The sequence below is a fragment of the Chaetodon trifascialis genome, chromosome 20 (assembly GCF_039877785.1).
Source record: "Chaetodon trifascialis isolate fChaTrf1 chromosome 20, fChaTrf1.hap1, whole genome shotgun sequence".
Lineage (NCBI taxonomy): Eukaryota > Metazoa > Chordata > Actinopteri > Chaetodontiformes > Chaetodontidae > Chaetodon > Chaetodon trifascialis.
Window position 1 is genome coordinate 2,181,893 of NC_092075.1, and position 15,739 is coordinate 2,197,631.

Below are 15,739 nucleotides of genomic sequence, written 5' to 3' on the forward strand. Positions count from 1 at the left end.
AGCTTTTATTTGATTTTATTTATGTCTTTGTGGGATTCCTGTGCTCATTAGCAGCAGCAGCAGCAGCGCAGCGCCGCGAGGATCTCTGAGGACGCCGAGCCGAGTCTCAGGAGTGGGAACAAATGCATTCGGTGAGGAGAGGCAGTGGCTGGCCCGCTGATGGTCCTCAGAGGCGAGCACGTCGGGAACAGACAGCACTCAAACAAATGCTTTTAAACGGTGGAAAATCCTCTTCTGTCCCTTTAGAACGTGAATGTGAACCCTCCGATGGCCGTTATTTGTCTTAGCAAAGACACGCTGACGTCAAAACGCCGGCGAGGTCGCATGTTCGTCTGACCGTCATCCTCCGCGGAGGAGCAGCTTCTGTCAGGGCCCGAATGTGAACCGTGAGTTCATGCAGCGTTGACTCGAGCACACGGGGTCATTCTCAGCTTTGAAGTACCTTCACTGTCTAACTTCAGGTACATTTTGCTGATCACTTGAGTAGTACTTGTAGGACTTTGTCTTGTAATGCAGTACTTTCACAGTGTGGTTTACTGAAGTACAGCCTCTGGATACTTCCTCCACCGCTGGCTGCGAGGACAAGACGAGGCCTGTGTCTGAGCGGCGTGTCCGTCCATGTGTCCACACAGCGATGTCTCATGTATGTTCTGTATCTGTTTGTTTCAACAGTCCTTTAAAGCCTCGGCTGAATTATCGAGGGTAATTTCCCCGGGGGCCCCAGAGCTCCAGAGGCCCCCGAGAGCTACAGGCTCGACGAGTGTCAGCTGGTTTGTGCTGGTTTGTGTAGAATCGGCTGTCATGATAAAAGTCTGCAGTGTATATTGTATACATGCAGGACGTGATGGCACGCCGTCCTCGATAAACACAGCTGATAAAACAAGAGCTGTCTGTGAAGATTAAACAAAGACTGAACACTAAAACCTGCACGAAGGACGCACGATTGTTCTATTAGACTGCATTCGTTTATGTTCCTAATAAACTGTAAGTTTCTGTTTTTTGAATATGTTAACACCTGACCTTCACCTCAGACCTTTTAAAATACATCTTCTCCAGCAATTTGTTCAATTCGCCAACTTTAAACTGCTTCTCACGTCCTCACAGCCGCCTTCAAGCAGCATTAAAGAGTCCTCGCTAAATCAGTGATGAATAAAGAATAATTTATTCAAATTTAAAGCATTTTAATCCATGTTGAGTATACTTTTGATGCTACAAAGGGGCCAGCTGCAGGTACAGTACAAACATTGTTTTACAGACTTGCAAAGAGCTTCAGCGATCAATCGATCGCTCGGTTTTAACTTTGCAAATATGAGGATTTTCCTGTGATGGTGAACTGAATATATTTGAGTTTTGGTCAGACAAAACATTTGAAGACGGCACGCTGGGCCTGTGAGACATTAAAGGCATTTTTCACTGTTTTTGGACGTTTTATACAGCAAACAATTAATCGCATAAACCAGGAAATCGGCAGCAGATTAATCAATAATAAAGTCCAGTGCTCAATAATTCAGTGAAAGGCATCATGATTGTGATTTACAGCTCGCACGAACTCAGCTTCCACTCTGCCTCACGTGACGCCGCCTTCACAGTCCGCAAATCACATTACATGCGAGCATTAGCGAGCGCAACATCTCTGAGTGCTTTCATAGTTGTTTTAGTAATTGATTCGCGTGCGGCCATCGCTGTCTGCTCTGATAAAAACCGCTGAGAGGTCCTTGCTCGCTCGCTCGCCCGCCGGCGGCCGTTCTTTTAGTGCAGTGGCTCTTTTCAGAGTTTCCAGTTTCCTCCCGGCGCTCTCCGCAGACCAGACAACCCTCATTGGAGCCAGAATGGCAGCAATTAGACATAAATTTCAGCCGAGGTCCCGTTTTTATTGGACGGCGAAATGGACACCGTGAAGCAGCAGCTTCAGCGGCGTCCGCCGGAGGAGTCGTGACGAGACGCTCTTGTTTTTCTGACAGAGTTGAGGAATTTCATTTGGCTCGGTGGAGGGCGACTCCTTCCTCCTTGTAGTATTTCAGTGTGGTTTGCTATTTCTAGAGCTGTGCTTCAAAAGCAGAAGCGAGAATCAGATAAGCGGCTGAATTATGAGTTCAGATGGCGGCAGATTTACGGTCACCGGTGTGTGCGAGCGAATGGCACATCGATTAGCACGTTCATACCGTAATGAGCTGTTGACCTCATTGACCTCATTCTGAGCTCGCATGGAGGTCCTCCCCACACACACACACACACACACACACACACACACACACACACACACACACACACACACACACACACACACACACACACACACTTTTCAACCCCACTTTCCCTCAACACATTACCTTGTGGGCTTCTGGCTGTCGTACCCAGTTGAGCTGACGCTAAGCTCCCACCCCCCTCAGTTTACAGGGTAACGGTGGCAGATTTTACACTCCAAAGTCACTTTTATTTGAAATCAAATTAAAACAGAAACAGATAAAAGAAAGCTTCTCCTCTCTCGTCTACAAACGTTGATTTTTTTGCCGTCTGAAGCAGCACCTGTTACAGGGTTAGCTACCTAGATAGCTAGCTAGCTAACACCAATGGCCATCTTCAGTTAACTTTTTAATATGTCTAGCTGACTTTTTTAAAAATGGGGAACCCCTCCGAAGTGTTTTTATAGCACAGTGTAGCTTAAACTTCCCCTTGTGCTAATAAAGATCAGAGCGGAGCTGCTAGCGTTAGCCCTGATGAAGCAGCATCTTGACCTTAAAGCTGGGTTAGGTGCTACTGCAGACAGTAAGCTAGTTAGCTTAGCTTGCTAATGTTTGCAGCTTACATTAAAGCAGATAATCACACAGATACAGAATATTTCTCTTACTACAGCCTCATGTGGAGAAATCCAAAGCTTGATGGGCTTGCCGTTGGTTGCTAATTGTTAGCAGCTTGCTACCTGGCTATCCTCTTTACATAATCAGTATTAGCTGCCGTGGCGATGGACGATCCAATCAGTGCTCAGAAATATGTTTTAGCCTGGCTCTTGTCTCTTCTGATGGTGCCAGTGTCAGGATCACAGGAAACCATTAGCATCAGCAGCTACACCATAAACCTGCGTAAGTGTGATGGGAAGCTGATCTGAAACCAGTCATTAAGGGCAGATGGTAATCAACGCACCGTCAGTATTGATGGGTTGTTTACTTCTCCTTCCTGCAGCCACAGAGGTGCATCTGCATCTCCACGGGGGAGAGATTAGGTTCCCCATTGTCATCAAAAGTACACACACAATACACACAGTACACCTTGGCTGAGAAGCTCTCCCTTACGCCTGATTGGCCAGCTTTGGAGGCTGAGCTGCCTGAGTGGCTGACTGGTGTGTATGCCTGTGGGTAATGGAGTGTGTGTGTGTGTGGGGGGGGGTTGGTTGGTCTATCTGGCCTTTGTGTGCTGTTAAATGAAGGCTTTGGCCACATAGCTCAGAGTGACCCCCTGCAGCCACAGCTTCGGTGGGCAACGCTGAATACAGCCTCTGGCACCAAGGTCTCATAGGTGGAGCTCTGTAGGGAGCTGAGCTGCTGCTCTTTCACAGGCTAACGTCCCGGCCTTGTTTTCAACCACTAAACCCCCCCCCCCCCCCCCCGAATCCTATAGAGACGCCTTAAGTCGTCGACCTCAGGCTTAATTGGGAGTGAAGTGTTAAACCTCAGCTTCCAGGCGGGTGTGTTCAGGTTATCTGCTGCTCTTCGATAAGTATGAAACATACTGCATATAGCAGCTTTAGACGGTGTTCAAAAGTCTTTACTTTGATTTACAAATATCTTAACGGTGGCATAAAGGCTGATGAATCCTTTTTTTGGAGTTTAATGCACGTCCTGCCGCAGATCTGAGAGTTACATGAGAAGATCGATGCAACTCACATGTGCAGATGTTTAGCTTAGCTTAGCACAAAAATTGGATGCAGGTGGAACAGCTAGCCTGGTTCTGTCCAAAGGTAACAAAATCCACCTACCAGCACCTGTAAAGCTCACGAATTAACACATTATATCTAGTTTGTTGTTTCACGGTTGCCATGTTCTGCACTGCTTCCTGCCAGCTCAGCTGTTCCTGTCTTTATGCTAAGCTAAGCTAAGCTAAGCTAAGCATCTCCTGGGTGCAGCCTCATATTTAATAAATGAACATGAGAGTGATCTTCATCTAACTCTTGGCAAGAAAGCAAATATTTCCCAAAATGTTCAACTAATTCTGTCACTGTTGGAGTGACTGTGCTGCCGTCCTCGCTGCTTTCCCGTCACGCTTCCACGCTTTGGACGGTATGACTGATGCACGGGATGAAACTGCACTCTGTGTGGACTTTGCTTTGACTCTCAGCTGCAGAAACCCTGTTTTCACGCTGCGTCGGCAGTGAAGGGGTTAAGTTTGGTTGCCATGCGGTGCACAGAGCTGTATTATGCAAGCTGTGAAGCGCAGACACAGGGAGAGGAAGTGCATTACAGAATGCTGAGCTCAGGGCTTTGGCTCGCCGCCAAGCATACACTCCTGCATGTGCACACACACTCAGCTGAGGGCATACCGATTTTTCCAGCAGCGCAGCGGTCTCCTCCTCCTCCTCGAGTCACTCTCTCTCTTTCTGTTACGTCAGTAGTTCAGCTGTGGGCCAGGCATGACCAGGGCAGGGCTGCGTAACAGAGAGCGCCGCACCTCTCTGTGTTTGAAGGGCAGGATGTGGACTCGGCGGTAAGTGTGATCCAGCGTGTTTGCGCGTCTGCTCAGCAGGAAAAGCAGCACTAAGACCTGTTTTCTTTGTCTCTGCACTAGTTTCGCTCTGATACTCTCGTCGTCCCACTGACTCTTTTGTTTTTGGTCAGCTCTGTATCACACGGGCCCACCACGCACCGACAAACGCCCACTCTGTTTGCAGTGTTCGGGGGCGATGTGTGTCAGCTCTGCGGTGTGTGTCACATGCATGAGAACATCTGAGCAGAGTGGAAATCAAACCTCCCCGCTGATGCTCCGGGGTGGATGGCGCTGATAGTGTTTTGTGCACATATCGAGCTGTTAGTCAGACTTACATAACGTGAAAAGATGAGCGCCACAGTCTGAGTTTGCAGCCTCTCTGCGGGTTCTTTTCACCGCGCTCACGTGCCTTCATCTCTGATGTGGACGTGCTGAAGACACGGCTGCAAATGCTGAAACCGGAGGCCCAGTTGAGCCTCTGGTGTCACAAGCAATTAGATACAGGAAATGTCAGCAGCAGCATTATTTTTGCTTGTGTTTGATAGTCGACAGGAAATAAGAGAGGAGGTATGACACGTATCAGAGGTGTCCATATTTGAACTCCACGCTGGGTTTTCCGTTCTCTTTGGCTCATCTGATGATGTTGTCCGTCATGTGTCACCGTCTGCCTCACGCTCGGTCAGGTGACCCCTTTCTCAGGTGGTACTGCTGCTGCTGAGGTCGTGTATCAGCATCTTTGAGTCACTGAATCTCAAAATAAATTATGATTTCACTAAGCGGTATATGAAGCATACAGATACATGTTAAAGTGATGGACACATTAATATATCAGTAATTAAAATCCAATGATACACATGTTATCCTGAAATGCGTAATGTGTCTAAATACGGGACTTTTACTCAACACTTACTTACTCGTAACAGAGTGTTGTTACACTGTTGCGACTTATACTGAAATCAAAGAGCTGTTGAACTGAATCAGCACAGACTGATGGAGCTAAATGTACAAACACACACGATAAACTCTGTATGCATCAGCTCTGTTTTCACTGGAAACCACAGAGTCACATCATCGGCCTGCTTCTCGTCATCACAGAAGAAGTTCGGTCATGAAGTATTTGCTGCACAGTCATCTTCTGCCAACACGAGTCGGTCTGCTCCGCCTCATCTGCTTTGACACAGTATTTAACGCGCTGCGTTCACAGGCTGCTGCTGCATGTGCTCGTCATGGGTTTCTGTTCAGTGGAAAGCGCTCTTGCCTGGTCATGGGTGGTATCCTCCTCCTCAAACCAGAAAGGTTTGCAGTTTCCAGTCAGAGACTCCCATACGCAACCTTCAAGAGTTCAAGAGGTGACTTTAAGGTCACGTCCATGTTAAAATCAGCTTCCCTGAACACGCCGACGCGTTCAGGTTTTATCCTGTCAGAGGTCGAAGGTTCAGTGTTGAACAGCAGCTCTCTGCCTGCGGCGAAGTGACCCCGTCAGTCCGTCAGAGGGTGGAGGTGTTCAGGGTAAGGTAAGCACCGGAGGTGTTGTGGAAGGGAAATGAAAAGGAAATGAGAATTTCCGGGTCTTCGCGCTCACTCCCTGCTCCTCCACTCATCTCTCACTCTTTCTTTTTCCTGACCGCAAGTTAAGTTGAACCACATTGCCAGCGAGGATCTGACCCGATGTTTTTTAAAGAGTCAGCCAGGAAAAAGTCGCAAAGGCAGAAGTTTTTGGGCATTTCAAGAGGCTATAATCAATATCTGGGTATCCTGGATCCCTCATTGTGATGATCCTAGAGAGATTTATCAGCTCTGCGGAGCGTTTTAGTGACTTTCAGCTGATTGTTTTTGTTGATTCGCAAGAAAAACCTAAAAACCCACCACACACGACCTGCTCAGCACCACACAGCAGACGGACACAGCTGGAAACAGGCTGGTGGACATGGGGAAGATTTTAGAGGCAGATATTTCCCTGAGGAGCTGGTGGAGACCCAAAGCAGAGCTAAAAGAGCCGACGCTCATGGCCGAACTATTGATGCTAATACTGCTTCTTATCTGCTATTTGTATGTATGTGATGCCATGTCAGGTCAGAAATCTGTTGTTGTTGTTTTGAATGAAGCAGTTTTAGTTCATTTTTTACGAACGCTACACAGCGCAGCTACTTGGACGACTGATGGCGAATGTTTTCTGTGTTTTCCGCAGGGTTTCACCTCAGCGGCACGGTCAGGGAACCCGCCACGACCTCAGAGCCCGAGCTGGTCTGCAACGTGAGCGTCAGCTTCGACCGCTGCAAAATCACAGCGGTCACGTGCAGCTGCGGCAACAAGGACATCTTCTACTGCGCCCACGTGGTGGCGCTCTCGCTGTACCGAGTACGGAAGCCCGAGCAGGTCAAACTGCGCCTGCCCATCTCAGAGACTCTATTCCAGATGAACAGAGATCAGCTGCAGAAGTTTGTCCAGTACCTGATCACCGTGCATCACACCGAGGTGCTGCCGACAGCGCAGAAGCTGGCCGACGAGATCCTGTCCCAGAACTCTGAGATCAACCAGGTTCACGGTGAGTTCAAGGCCTCTGATCAGGGTCGTTATTTTGGGTTTCAGTGGCAGAACAGGCTGAACTCCCTGCTTTAACATGCATGCAATACAGGCACCAACAAACAGACACGCACACACACGCACACACACGCCACACACGCGCACACACGCGCACACACGCGCACACACGCGCACACACGCACACACACGTCAAAGCAGGTACCTGTGCGAGATTTCCTCCATCTCGCACCGGTGCAGGTCCAGCTGGACGCTGCCATCCTGGGAGACGACGCAGGAAAAACAAGCTGTTTAGGGAGAACAGGAGGGAAACACTGTCGTCACACACACACACACACACACACACACACACACACACACACACACACACACACACACACACACACACACACACACACACACACACTGTGTTTGACAGCAGGAATATGCATGAACTGAGGAAAAGTTTGTGAGGAGTTTGTTGTTTTGTGTGTTCATGAACAGAAACATGAAGTTTCACAACGTGAATGTCCTGTAATACGAGGACTCAGTGGCCACTTTATTAGGAACACCTGTACAATCTAATGAGTACATGTAGTACAGTAGGCTGTGCTCATTTGTAGTATTTCATGGCACGCTCAGCTACTTTTGGATACTTGAATATGTTGTAAATGGTAGTATTTTGGGATCTGTTTTGTAGTAGAATATGTGCTACTCTGCTGTGTCGTGGTAACCTGGAGCACTTTGTGTCACAGTACATGCAGTATTCCTCGTTCACTTTGTGTACATGTACACAGACAAACAATTCAGCGACTTAAATCTGATTGTGACTCTAGTTCAGTGAGTGTGTACATGTAAATATTGTGTCTGTCTGAGGGGGATTTGCTTTGCGAGGACCTGCTGTTTGTGTCCTCTGCATCAGGTTGTACTTCGGCTGTTCCTCCTCAGTACTCTCGTGTATCTCATGGATTTAATCCTCGTGTTCAGCGCTGACGTCCTCTTCGCTGCTCCAGGCTGGTTATTGCTGCTGATTTTGCAGAGTTTGTGGTATTGATCAGTGTTTAAGCTCAAACCAGCACTGCAGTAATGTAATAATGTAAAAAGGTGAACGTTATGCTGAGGTAAGCGCGTGTCCCTGAAAACACTGATTTCTATTTAAGGGCCAGCCTGTACCTTCACGCAAGTACGTTTCAGCAGGAATCTGATGCATTTCTTCCATAACTTCAGATTAAGATTAGAAGAACTTTGATACTCTGGAGGAATATGAATAAATTTAAATTAGCCTTTTTTTACCAGCTGCAACATTACAGCATCAATAATTATGACCCTCCTTTATAATATGCTGAATAATGAGTACTTTTACTTCAGAAAGATTTTAAAAGCAATTAAATTTTTACTTGTAACAGAGTATTTGTACACTGTGCGATTGATACTTTTGCAGTAGTAAATGATCTGAGTACTTCTTCCTACGCTGAACGTGAACCAATCATTGAAAATCAGTTCAGTTCGGTGAAGCTCTTGTAATCAGCTGCTGACTGATTCGTTTCACTCGGCGCAGGAGCTCCGGATCCGACGGCGGGCGCCAGCGTGGACGACGAGAACTGCTGGCATCTGGACGAGGAGCAGGTTCAGGAACAGGTCAAGCTCTTCCTCTCCCAGGGCGGGTACCACGGCGCGGGGAAGCAGCTCAATTTACTGTTCAGCAAGGTAACCGAAGCGTTTCCCACACACACCGAACGCATCACGCCACTGTACGGTGACGCTTACCCACAATGCCCCGCGGTCTCTGCAGGTGAGAGAGATGCTGAAGATGAGGGACTCCAATGGAGCTCGCATGTTGACGCTGATCACAGAGCAGTTCATGGGCGACCCCAGACTGACGCTGTGGAGGCAACAGGGGACCACCATCACGGACAAATACAGGCAGCTGTGGGATGAGCTAGGTACCACGCACGCACGCACGCACGCACGCACGCACGCACGCACGCACGCACGCACGCACGCACGCACGCACGCACGCACGCACGCACGCACGCACGCACGCACACACACAGATCTGCTTCAAAGAGTGTGTAACTACACTTTACTACACCGCCGCCGCCATTATTTCTTAAATGTTGCCATGGAAATTGTGACGGGCCTTTTTCACGTTTTTAAAGACTTTGCAATTAATTGATTAATTGAGGACATAATGGGACGATTAATTGATGCTGAAGTTGATCGATGGTTGGACAGCGACGCTGGCCGTCCTCTCATGAACAGAAACTGAGACCTGTTCTGTTTGCTGGCGTTTCACGTGCGCAATGGCAGCGGTGCAGACGCGCCTTCGCTCTCAGATGAAGATCAAACGGCCTGAAACGCCGTCAGTGAACGCCACCCCTTTAAAACGCTTCACAGTGATGCAACATGTAAACAACAGCAGCCTGTAGGCTCCAGCTCTTCTTCTCCACCCTCTTCCTCCTCTGTTGTGTCTCGTGTCTTCACCCATAACCCCCCCTCGCCCCCCACTGTGCGGATTCTTGCTCTGCATTTCGTCACTCGCGTCTGACATCACTCTCCTCGGCGCTCTGTTTTCCCTCCTCGCTGTTGTCCTTGAAGCAGCCCTAACAAAGAGACGGAGGATAAAGCCTCGCTCCTCCTGTCCCCTCCCCCACCCTCAGCCTCCCTCCCCCATTTCCCCCTTCCCTCCTCTCACCTCTCCTCCCTTTTCTTCTCACTTCACTTCCTTTCTTTTCTTCTCCTGCTTCATTTTGTCATCTGTCATCCCCCATTTGTCCCTCATGACGCTCATTGTTCCTCCGTCTCTGCGTCCACAGTCTTCGGTTCAGGTGATCTCTGCTCACTTTCACTCGCGTCTTTAAAGAGCTGCAACAACTGCTGTTCTTTGTTTTCGAGCGCTAACTGAATCTCCCTCGGTGTCGGACAGTCGGAGGGACGGAATAAGACAGTTGGAGACGTCTCCTTTGACTCCTGGACAACAATAAAGACAATACAGACCTGTCTCCTGTCATGTCTAATTAGAAATGGTGTTCAGACTTTTATTTCTATCATATTTATCCACCATTCAAAAGCTGCTTCGCATCGCTGAGACCAGGTTGGGATTGATGCTTAGAGCAGGGCTGACGGCTCACCTGTGTCACAGAGTCCATTCACTGATCAACAGAAATTTGTCCAAACATTTTCTGGTTCCAGCGTCTCAACTTGACTTCACAGTGAAGTGAATATGTGTGAGTTTGGGGCTGGAGACCAGGCCATCACTGGATATTTAAGAGGCGATGATGAGCTGCGTTTGTGGATCTTGGCCTCGCTGATCGTGACATCTCTGCTGCAGGAGGACAGAGTGCGAGTGTCTTTATGTCTCTGGACGTGTCTCTGCAGGGGCCCTGTGGATGTGCATTGTGCTGAACCCCCACTACAAACCCGAGCAGAAGGGCTTCTGGCTCCGACAGCTTCGCAGGTGGAACGGCGTGGACGTCTGCCCCTTGGAGGACGGTAACCATGGCAGCGAGCTGACCAATCTGACCAACGCTCTGCCCCAGGGTCCTCCTGGCAACCCAGGTGAGATGACACCCGGACGAGGAGACATCTCCTCCCTTTATTAATCCCAGAATCCTCTCCTACATCACATCCTTTCTCGTCAGGTTTCTTTTTCTCCTCTCCTGCAGCATCTCCTCCTCCTCCTCCTCCTCCTCCTCCTCCTCCTCCTCCTGCATTAACACTGTTAAGTCTTCCTTCTCCCCCCTCCCCCCTCTCTTTTAATCAACTCTCCCTCCTTCAATCTCTGTGCCTGCAAGCCTTATTACCTTTTTAGTGTGGCTAATAGAATGAGCCTAATAACACAGTTGAGGTCCTGCAGCTTTTTCCACTAAATCAGAGAAAATCCAGACACGTGAATGTTTCTGTCGGGTGCTAATAAAACCGTTTCGAATGAGGAGACGGGGGCTCTTATTACTGCTGCTGTTTTGTCTGTAATGGCCCTGCGTTTGTTGCGTTATCGACATTTTTCAAACCTGCTACAGTGCAGGTTTCTGAAGTCGGACCCCCCTATCAGACAGCTGCCCCCCCCCACAACAGCAATCTAAAGGTTTTAAAGTACTAGCCTCTGTGAGCTATCTTCCCAGCATGCACCTGTGTCTTTCACCTCACGCGGCATCTGACATTGTCTCTCGCAGATTCGCTGACTCGGCCTCACCGGACGGTGTTCACACGGGCGATCGAGGCCTGCGACCTGCACTGGCAGGACCCCCACCTGCAGCACATCATCACCGAGGACCACTACGCCAACTACTGTTACCATGACAACCACGACAGCTCCCTCTTCGACGGCCACGGGTGGCCCCTGTGGCGCGGTGAGACAGCAGGAGCACACGGTTTGAAGGCAAGGCCTGATAACACGAGTAAGAAACAGAAGGTGGACATCTAAGTGTCTTCTCTTCTTTCCGTCTGTCCTCCTGCAGAACACGTCCCCACCGCATGCGCCCGAGTGGACGCCCTGAGGTCACATGGTTACCCCAAGGAAGCGCTCAGGCTGGCCATCGCTGTGGTCAACACGCTGCGGAGGCAACAGCAGAAGCAGCTCGAGTTCTTCCAAGCTCACAGAAAAGGTCAGTGTGTCCTTCAGCCTGTTGTCTTCTGCTTTTATTTTGATTTTTTTAATGTATTTGGCCTCATAAAATATTTTAAGGCCATTTGAGAATGAAAAGCATGAATCGCTTGAGTTTCCTTAGAAAAACGTTTTTCATTCAAAACTGCACAGAAATAACTGAGAACGAGCAGCCAGGAGCCACATTTCCCACCAGACAAGACAAAACATTGAATATTGGGTCATAAACGTCCACATTTTCATGATTTCATCCTGGACACTTCTGTCAGCCACAGAAAATCCAGTTAGAGCTTATTTATAGTCGGAGCTGAAACCGCTCATATCCTTTCCTGAATGTGCCTCTTCAGACGTTTTCAGGGAGCAAAACGAAAAAATGAAGGAAAACGGAAAATAAGTCTGTGCTAAGAGCTGAAAAACAGAAAAAAGACATTAAGAGAAGACACAAACGGAGAAAAACCGCTCACCCAGACTCAGTACTGCACATAATATCTGACATGTTTGGTGATTCGGGAGACGTTAAACGTCTGTAAACTGAGATGCAATTGTTGTTCAGGAGGCTCTTCATAAATCTTCATCTTAAATTTAACTTTTAACCCTGCACTGTGTGTGTGTGTGTGTGTGTGTGTGTGTGTGTGTGTGTGTGTGTGTGTGTGTGTGTGTGTGTGTGTGTGTGTGTGTGTGTTACTGCAGAGCTGCTCCATAAAGGCGTCACGTCGGTCACAAACCTGGAGGGCTGGGTGGGCCACCCTCTGGACCCCATCAGCACACTGTTCAGCACCCTCATGGAGGCGGGGCGGGGCAGCGAGGACGGGGCTGCGGCCCTGCTCGACTTCTCAGGTACAGGAATACTTAAGTGAAAGTACCAGTACAACACGCTGGAAATACTGCATTACAAGTACAAGTCCTGCATTCAAACCCCTGTTGAAGTAAAAGTTGTGCAGAAAATGAGCCTGATGGATGATCGTGTGTTTCCGGCTGCTCGGGGTGGAACCAGTTCAAACTGCTTCATAGACAGTGAGCTACTTTAGTCCAGTGGTTCCCAACAGGGGGGTCGAGTCCCTCCAGAGGGCCACCCCATAAATCGTGAGTGCCAAAGAGAAGAAGAGTCTGATGCACAAACCTTTCTCTCCTCTCTGCTGTTTCTTTGACATATCGGATGATTTCACCTCTTTGGGCTTTAAGCTGGTTTTCAAATCAAACTTCATCTCGTTGATGAAGCTGAAATAAATTATCTCAAACACGCAGAAAGCCCCGAACTCACACTATTTTCCTGTAAGGTTGTAGAAGTCAAAAAGGTTTTATTTGAGGCAGACGCTGTGAGCAGCGACGTGCCATCTGCACCCAGACTATAACCGTCTCCTAAAGCTACCAAAGCAGTGCTTTTTTTACCAAAGTGTGACTGAAAACTGAAAACAAAAAGTCTTAAAAAAGGAGCTTTTGGTTTCACATCAAAATCGTGTGTTTGACCCTTTCATCCACCACAGCCTCCTCAGGCTGCTCTTTTCACTGCATCGCCTCGTGTTAGCTGCTGCTCAACAGACTGTTTATTTTCTAAGTCTATTGTGTGTTTTATTGTGAAATCTTAAGCATCTGGAGCAGAAACAGAGCAGTTTCTCTCTGAAATGTACTGAAGTAAGAAGCAGTAAATGGGAAGACTCAAGTAACAGTACTGTAAGTGTACTTGGGTACTTTCCACCACTGACAGTTAGCGCAGACAAACACACATTTTCCGATCTCAGACGTTCACACTGCAGTGATTGCGTCTTCCTGTCAGAGCTGCAGGCCCTCAGGTCGCAATCAGCAGTGATGACACAGACGTGCTGATTGGCCTCCAGTCATCCTCCAATAACAGCTCATGAATAAGAAATGCAGCAGGAAAAACACTCCAATTAAAACGCATTAATTATGCAGGGGGGGCTCAGCGAGACGAATTTCAGCAGACTTCAGCCAGAAAAGACGGTGACGTCTGGTCTCGCTCACCGTTTGTTTCTGCTCGAGAGGAGGCGAACGATGACGCCGCAGCGCGGAAAAGTGGAGCAAAAGTTTTCAATTAACACTCCGAGCACTCTGTTATTTATACGTGTGTGTGTGTGTGTGTGTGTGTATTCACGAGGGACTGGTAACCCCCCTGGGACGAGCTGTGAGTTCTGCCAAGACATCATTAAGCCATTAAAACACATGATTACCGTCCTCAGGAGATCACCCTCCCTGAAAAAGAACACCAGAATGGACAAATAGATCAATAGATTTATCAATACTCGGCCTAAAGGGAACATTTTCCTCCCGCAGTCATTCCTCACCCTGTCTCCCCCTGTCTCTCTGCGTCCCCCACAGGCTCGCCGGCTTCAGGAAGGAGGACGGAGCATCCCGTTTTCCCGGCGCAGCGTTTCCTGAAGGAGGGAGAGTCGTTCGTGTCGCTGGCCGTGGAGATGGCTCTGATTGGTTTAGGGCAGCAGAGGGTGATGCCGGACGGCCTCTACGCCCAGGAGAAAGTGTGTCGCAGTGAAGACCAGCTGCTGACCAGGCTTCAGGAAGTCGACCTGGACGACGCGCTGGTGAAGATCTTCCGGAAACAAGCCGTCTTCCTTCTGGAGGGTGAGTCTGATTCCCAGATGTGAGGTTTCTTCGTGTTGTGTGATTTTCATTTTAATTCCTTTGGGTTTGAGCTGTTGGTCAGACATTTCACACATGAAACGATTAATCGATACTGAAATTAATTATTAGATATTTTCCTTCTGAACTCACTCTAACAGCACAGCATGACAACAGGCCTGAGAGTTTTCAGCCATGCTAGCAGCTGTACTCTTGTGCTAAATGCTAATGTTCTGCATGTGTAATGTTTACTGTATTCATCATGTTAGTTTAGCGTGTTAGCATGCTAAAGTTGGTAATTAGCACCAAGTGCAAATGGGGCTGATGGGAATGTCGTTAATTTGCAGGTATTTGCTCATAAACCAAAGTATTTTTGGTGCTAGGTGGATTTTGTGAGCTTTGGACAGAGCCACGCTAGCTGTTTCCAGTCTTTGTGCTAAGCTAAGCTAACATCTCCTGACTCCAGCTTCGTATTGACAAAATGTCAAACTTTTTAAACATTTCTGTTGCTTAACCCCCACTGAACCCGTGAACAGCACATTATCCCCACAGGAAGGTTCCCTTCAGCCACCGCCGGCTCTTTGTGCTTTAACTGTCTGTTACGCTACGTGTGCGCTGTTGTGTTAGCTCTGTGTACTTTAGTGTGCGTTCTGTGCCGCTTGTGTACATTTACACTTCGAATGTTTGCACTTGTGCGTTCACAGTTGTGTGAGTGTATTGTTTGCAGTGTCAGTGTGTTTGCTGACGTTGTGTGAATGTGTGTGTGTAAGATGTGGCTCATCGTGGTTCACTTCAAACCCACTAATGACAGAGCTGCTCCGCCTCACGCGTGTTTTCTGCCGCCTCTGTTTGGCAGTCATCGTAACGCGGAGGAAGTCGCTGCTCTTATCTGATCAAGGGAAAAGGTTCAGTTTAGTTTTTTATTGACAGCACATCAGAAACATCCAGACCAGCACCACACTGATCCTTTAAGCCTCTGATGCTTGATTATAGACCGCATTTGTCATGAAAAGCAGCCTTTGTAGCAACATCCCCACTTCAGTCTTACGTACTGGAATCTGCCCGCTGTATGTTCAATACTATGCATGTGCCTTACATTTGAGAAGAAGAAGAAAGCTGCCAGGAAACACTCACCAGAGCACCGAATAATTAATCCGCTGCGGAAAATAGTCCCAACAGATTCACCGTTTCCTCCCAATGACTCATTTTCCTTTAAATAAGAAAACGCAAAATTGAGGAAAATGTAATCTTTATAAGACCCAAAGTGCGTTTTTAATGCCGCTCTGCTCCCCCCGTGCACCATGAACACTTCAGATTTCACTGTAA

At 48.2% G+C, this 15,739-nt stretch overlaps 1 protein-coding gene across 1 annotated transcript in view; it reads left to right on the top strand.

The window, feature by feature from the left end:
• Positions 1-15,739, top strand: part of zswim6 (zinc finger, SWIM-type containing 6) — a 36,156-nt gene that overhangs the window by 12,876 nt on the left and 7,541 nt on the right. The window contains exons 2-9 of the mRNA XM_070989124.1: positions 6,887-7,243; positions 8,777-8,925; positions 9,011-9,161; positions 10,597-10,776; positions 11,391-11,567; positions 11,676-11,822; positions 12,512-12,658; positions 14,156-14,416. Coding sequence (XP_070845225.1) covers positions 6,887-7,243; positions 8,777-8,925; positions 9,011-9,161; positions 10,597-10,776; positions 11,391-11,567; positions 11,676-11,822; positions 12,512-12,658; positions 14,156-14,416 — 1,569 coding nt within the window. The remainder of the gene's footprint in view (positions 1-6,886; positions 7,244-8,776; positions 8,926-9,010; positions 9,162-10,596; positions 10,777-11,390; positions 11,568-11,675; positions 11,823-12,511; positions 12,659-14,155; positions 14,417-15,739) is intronic.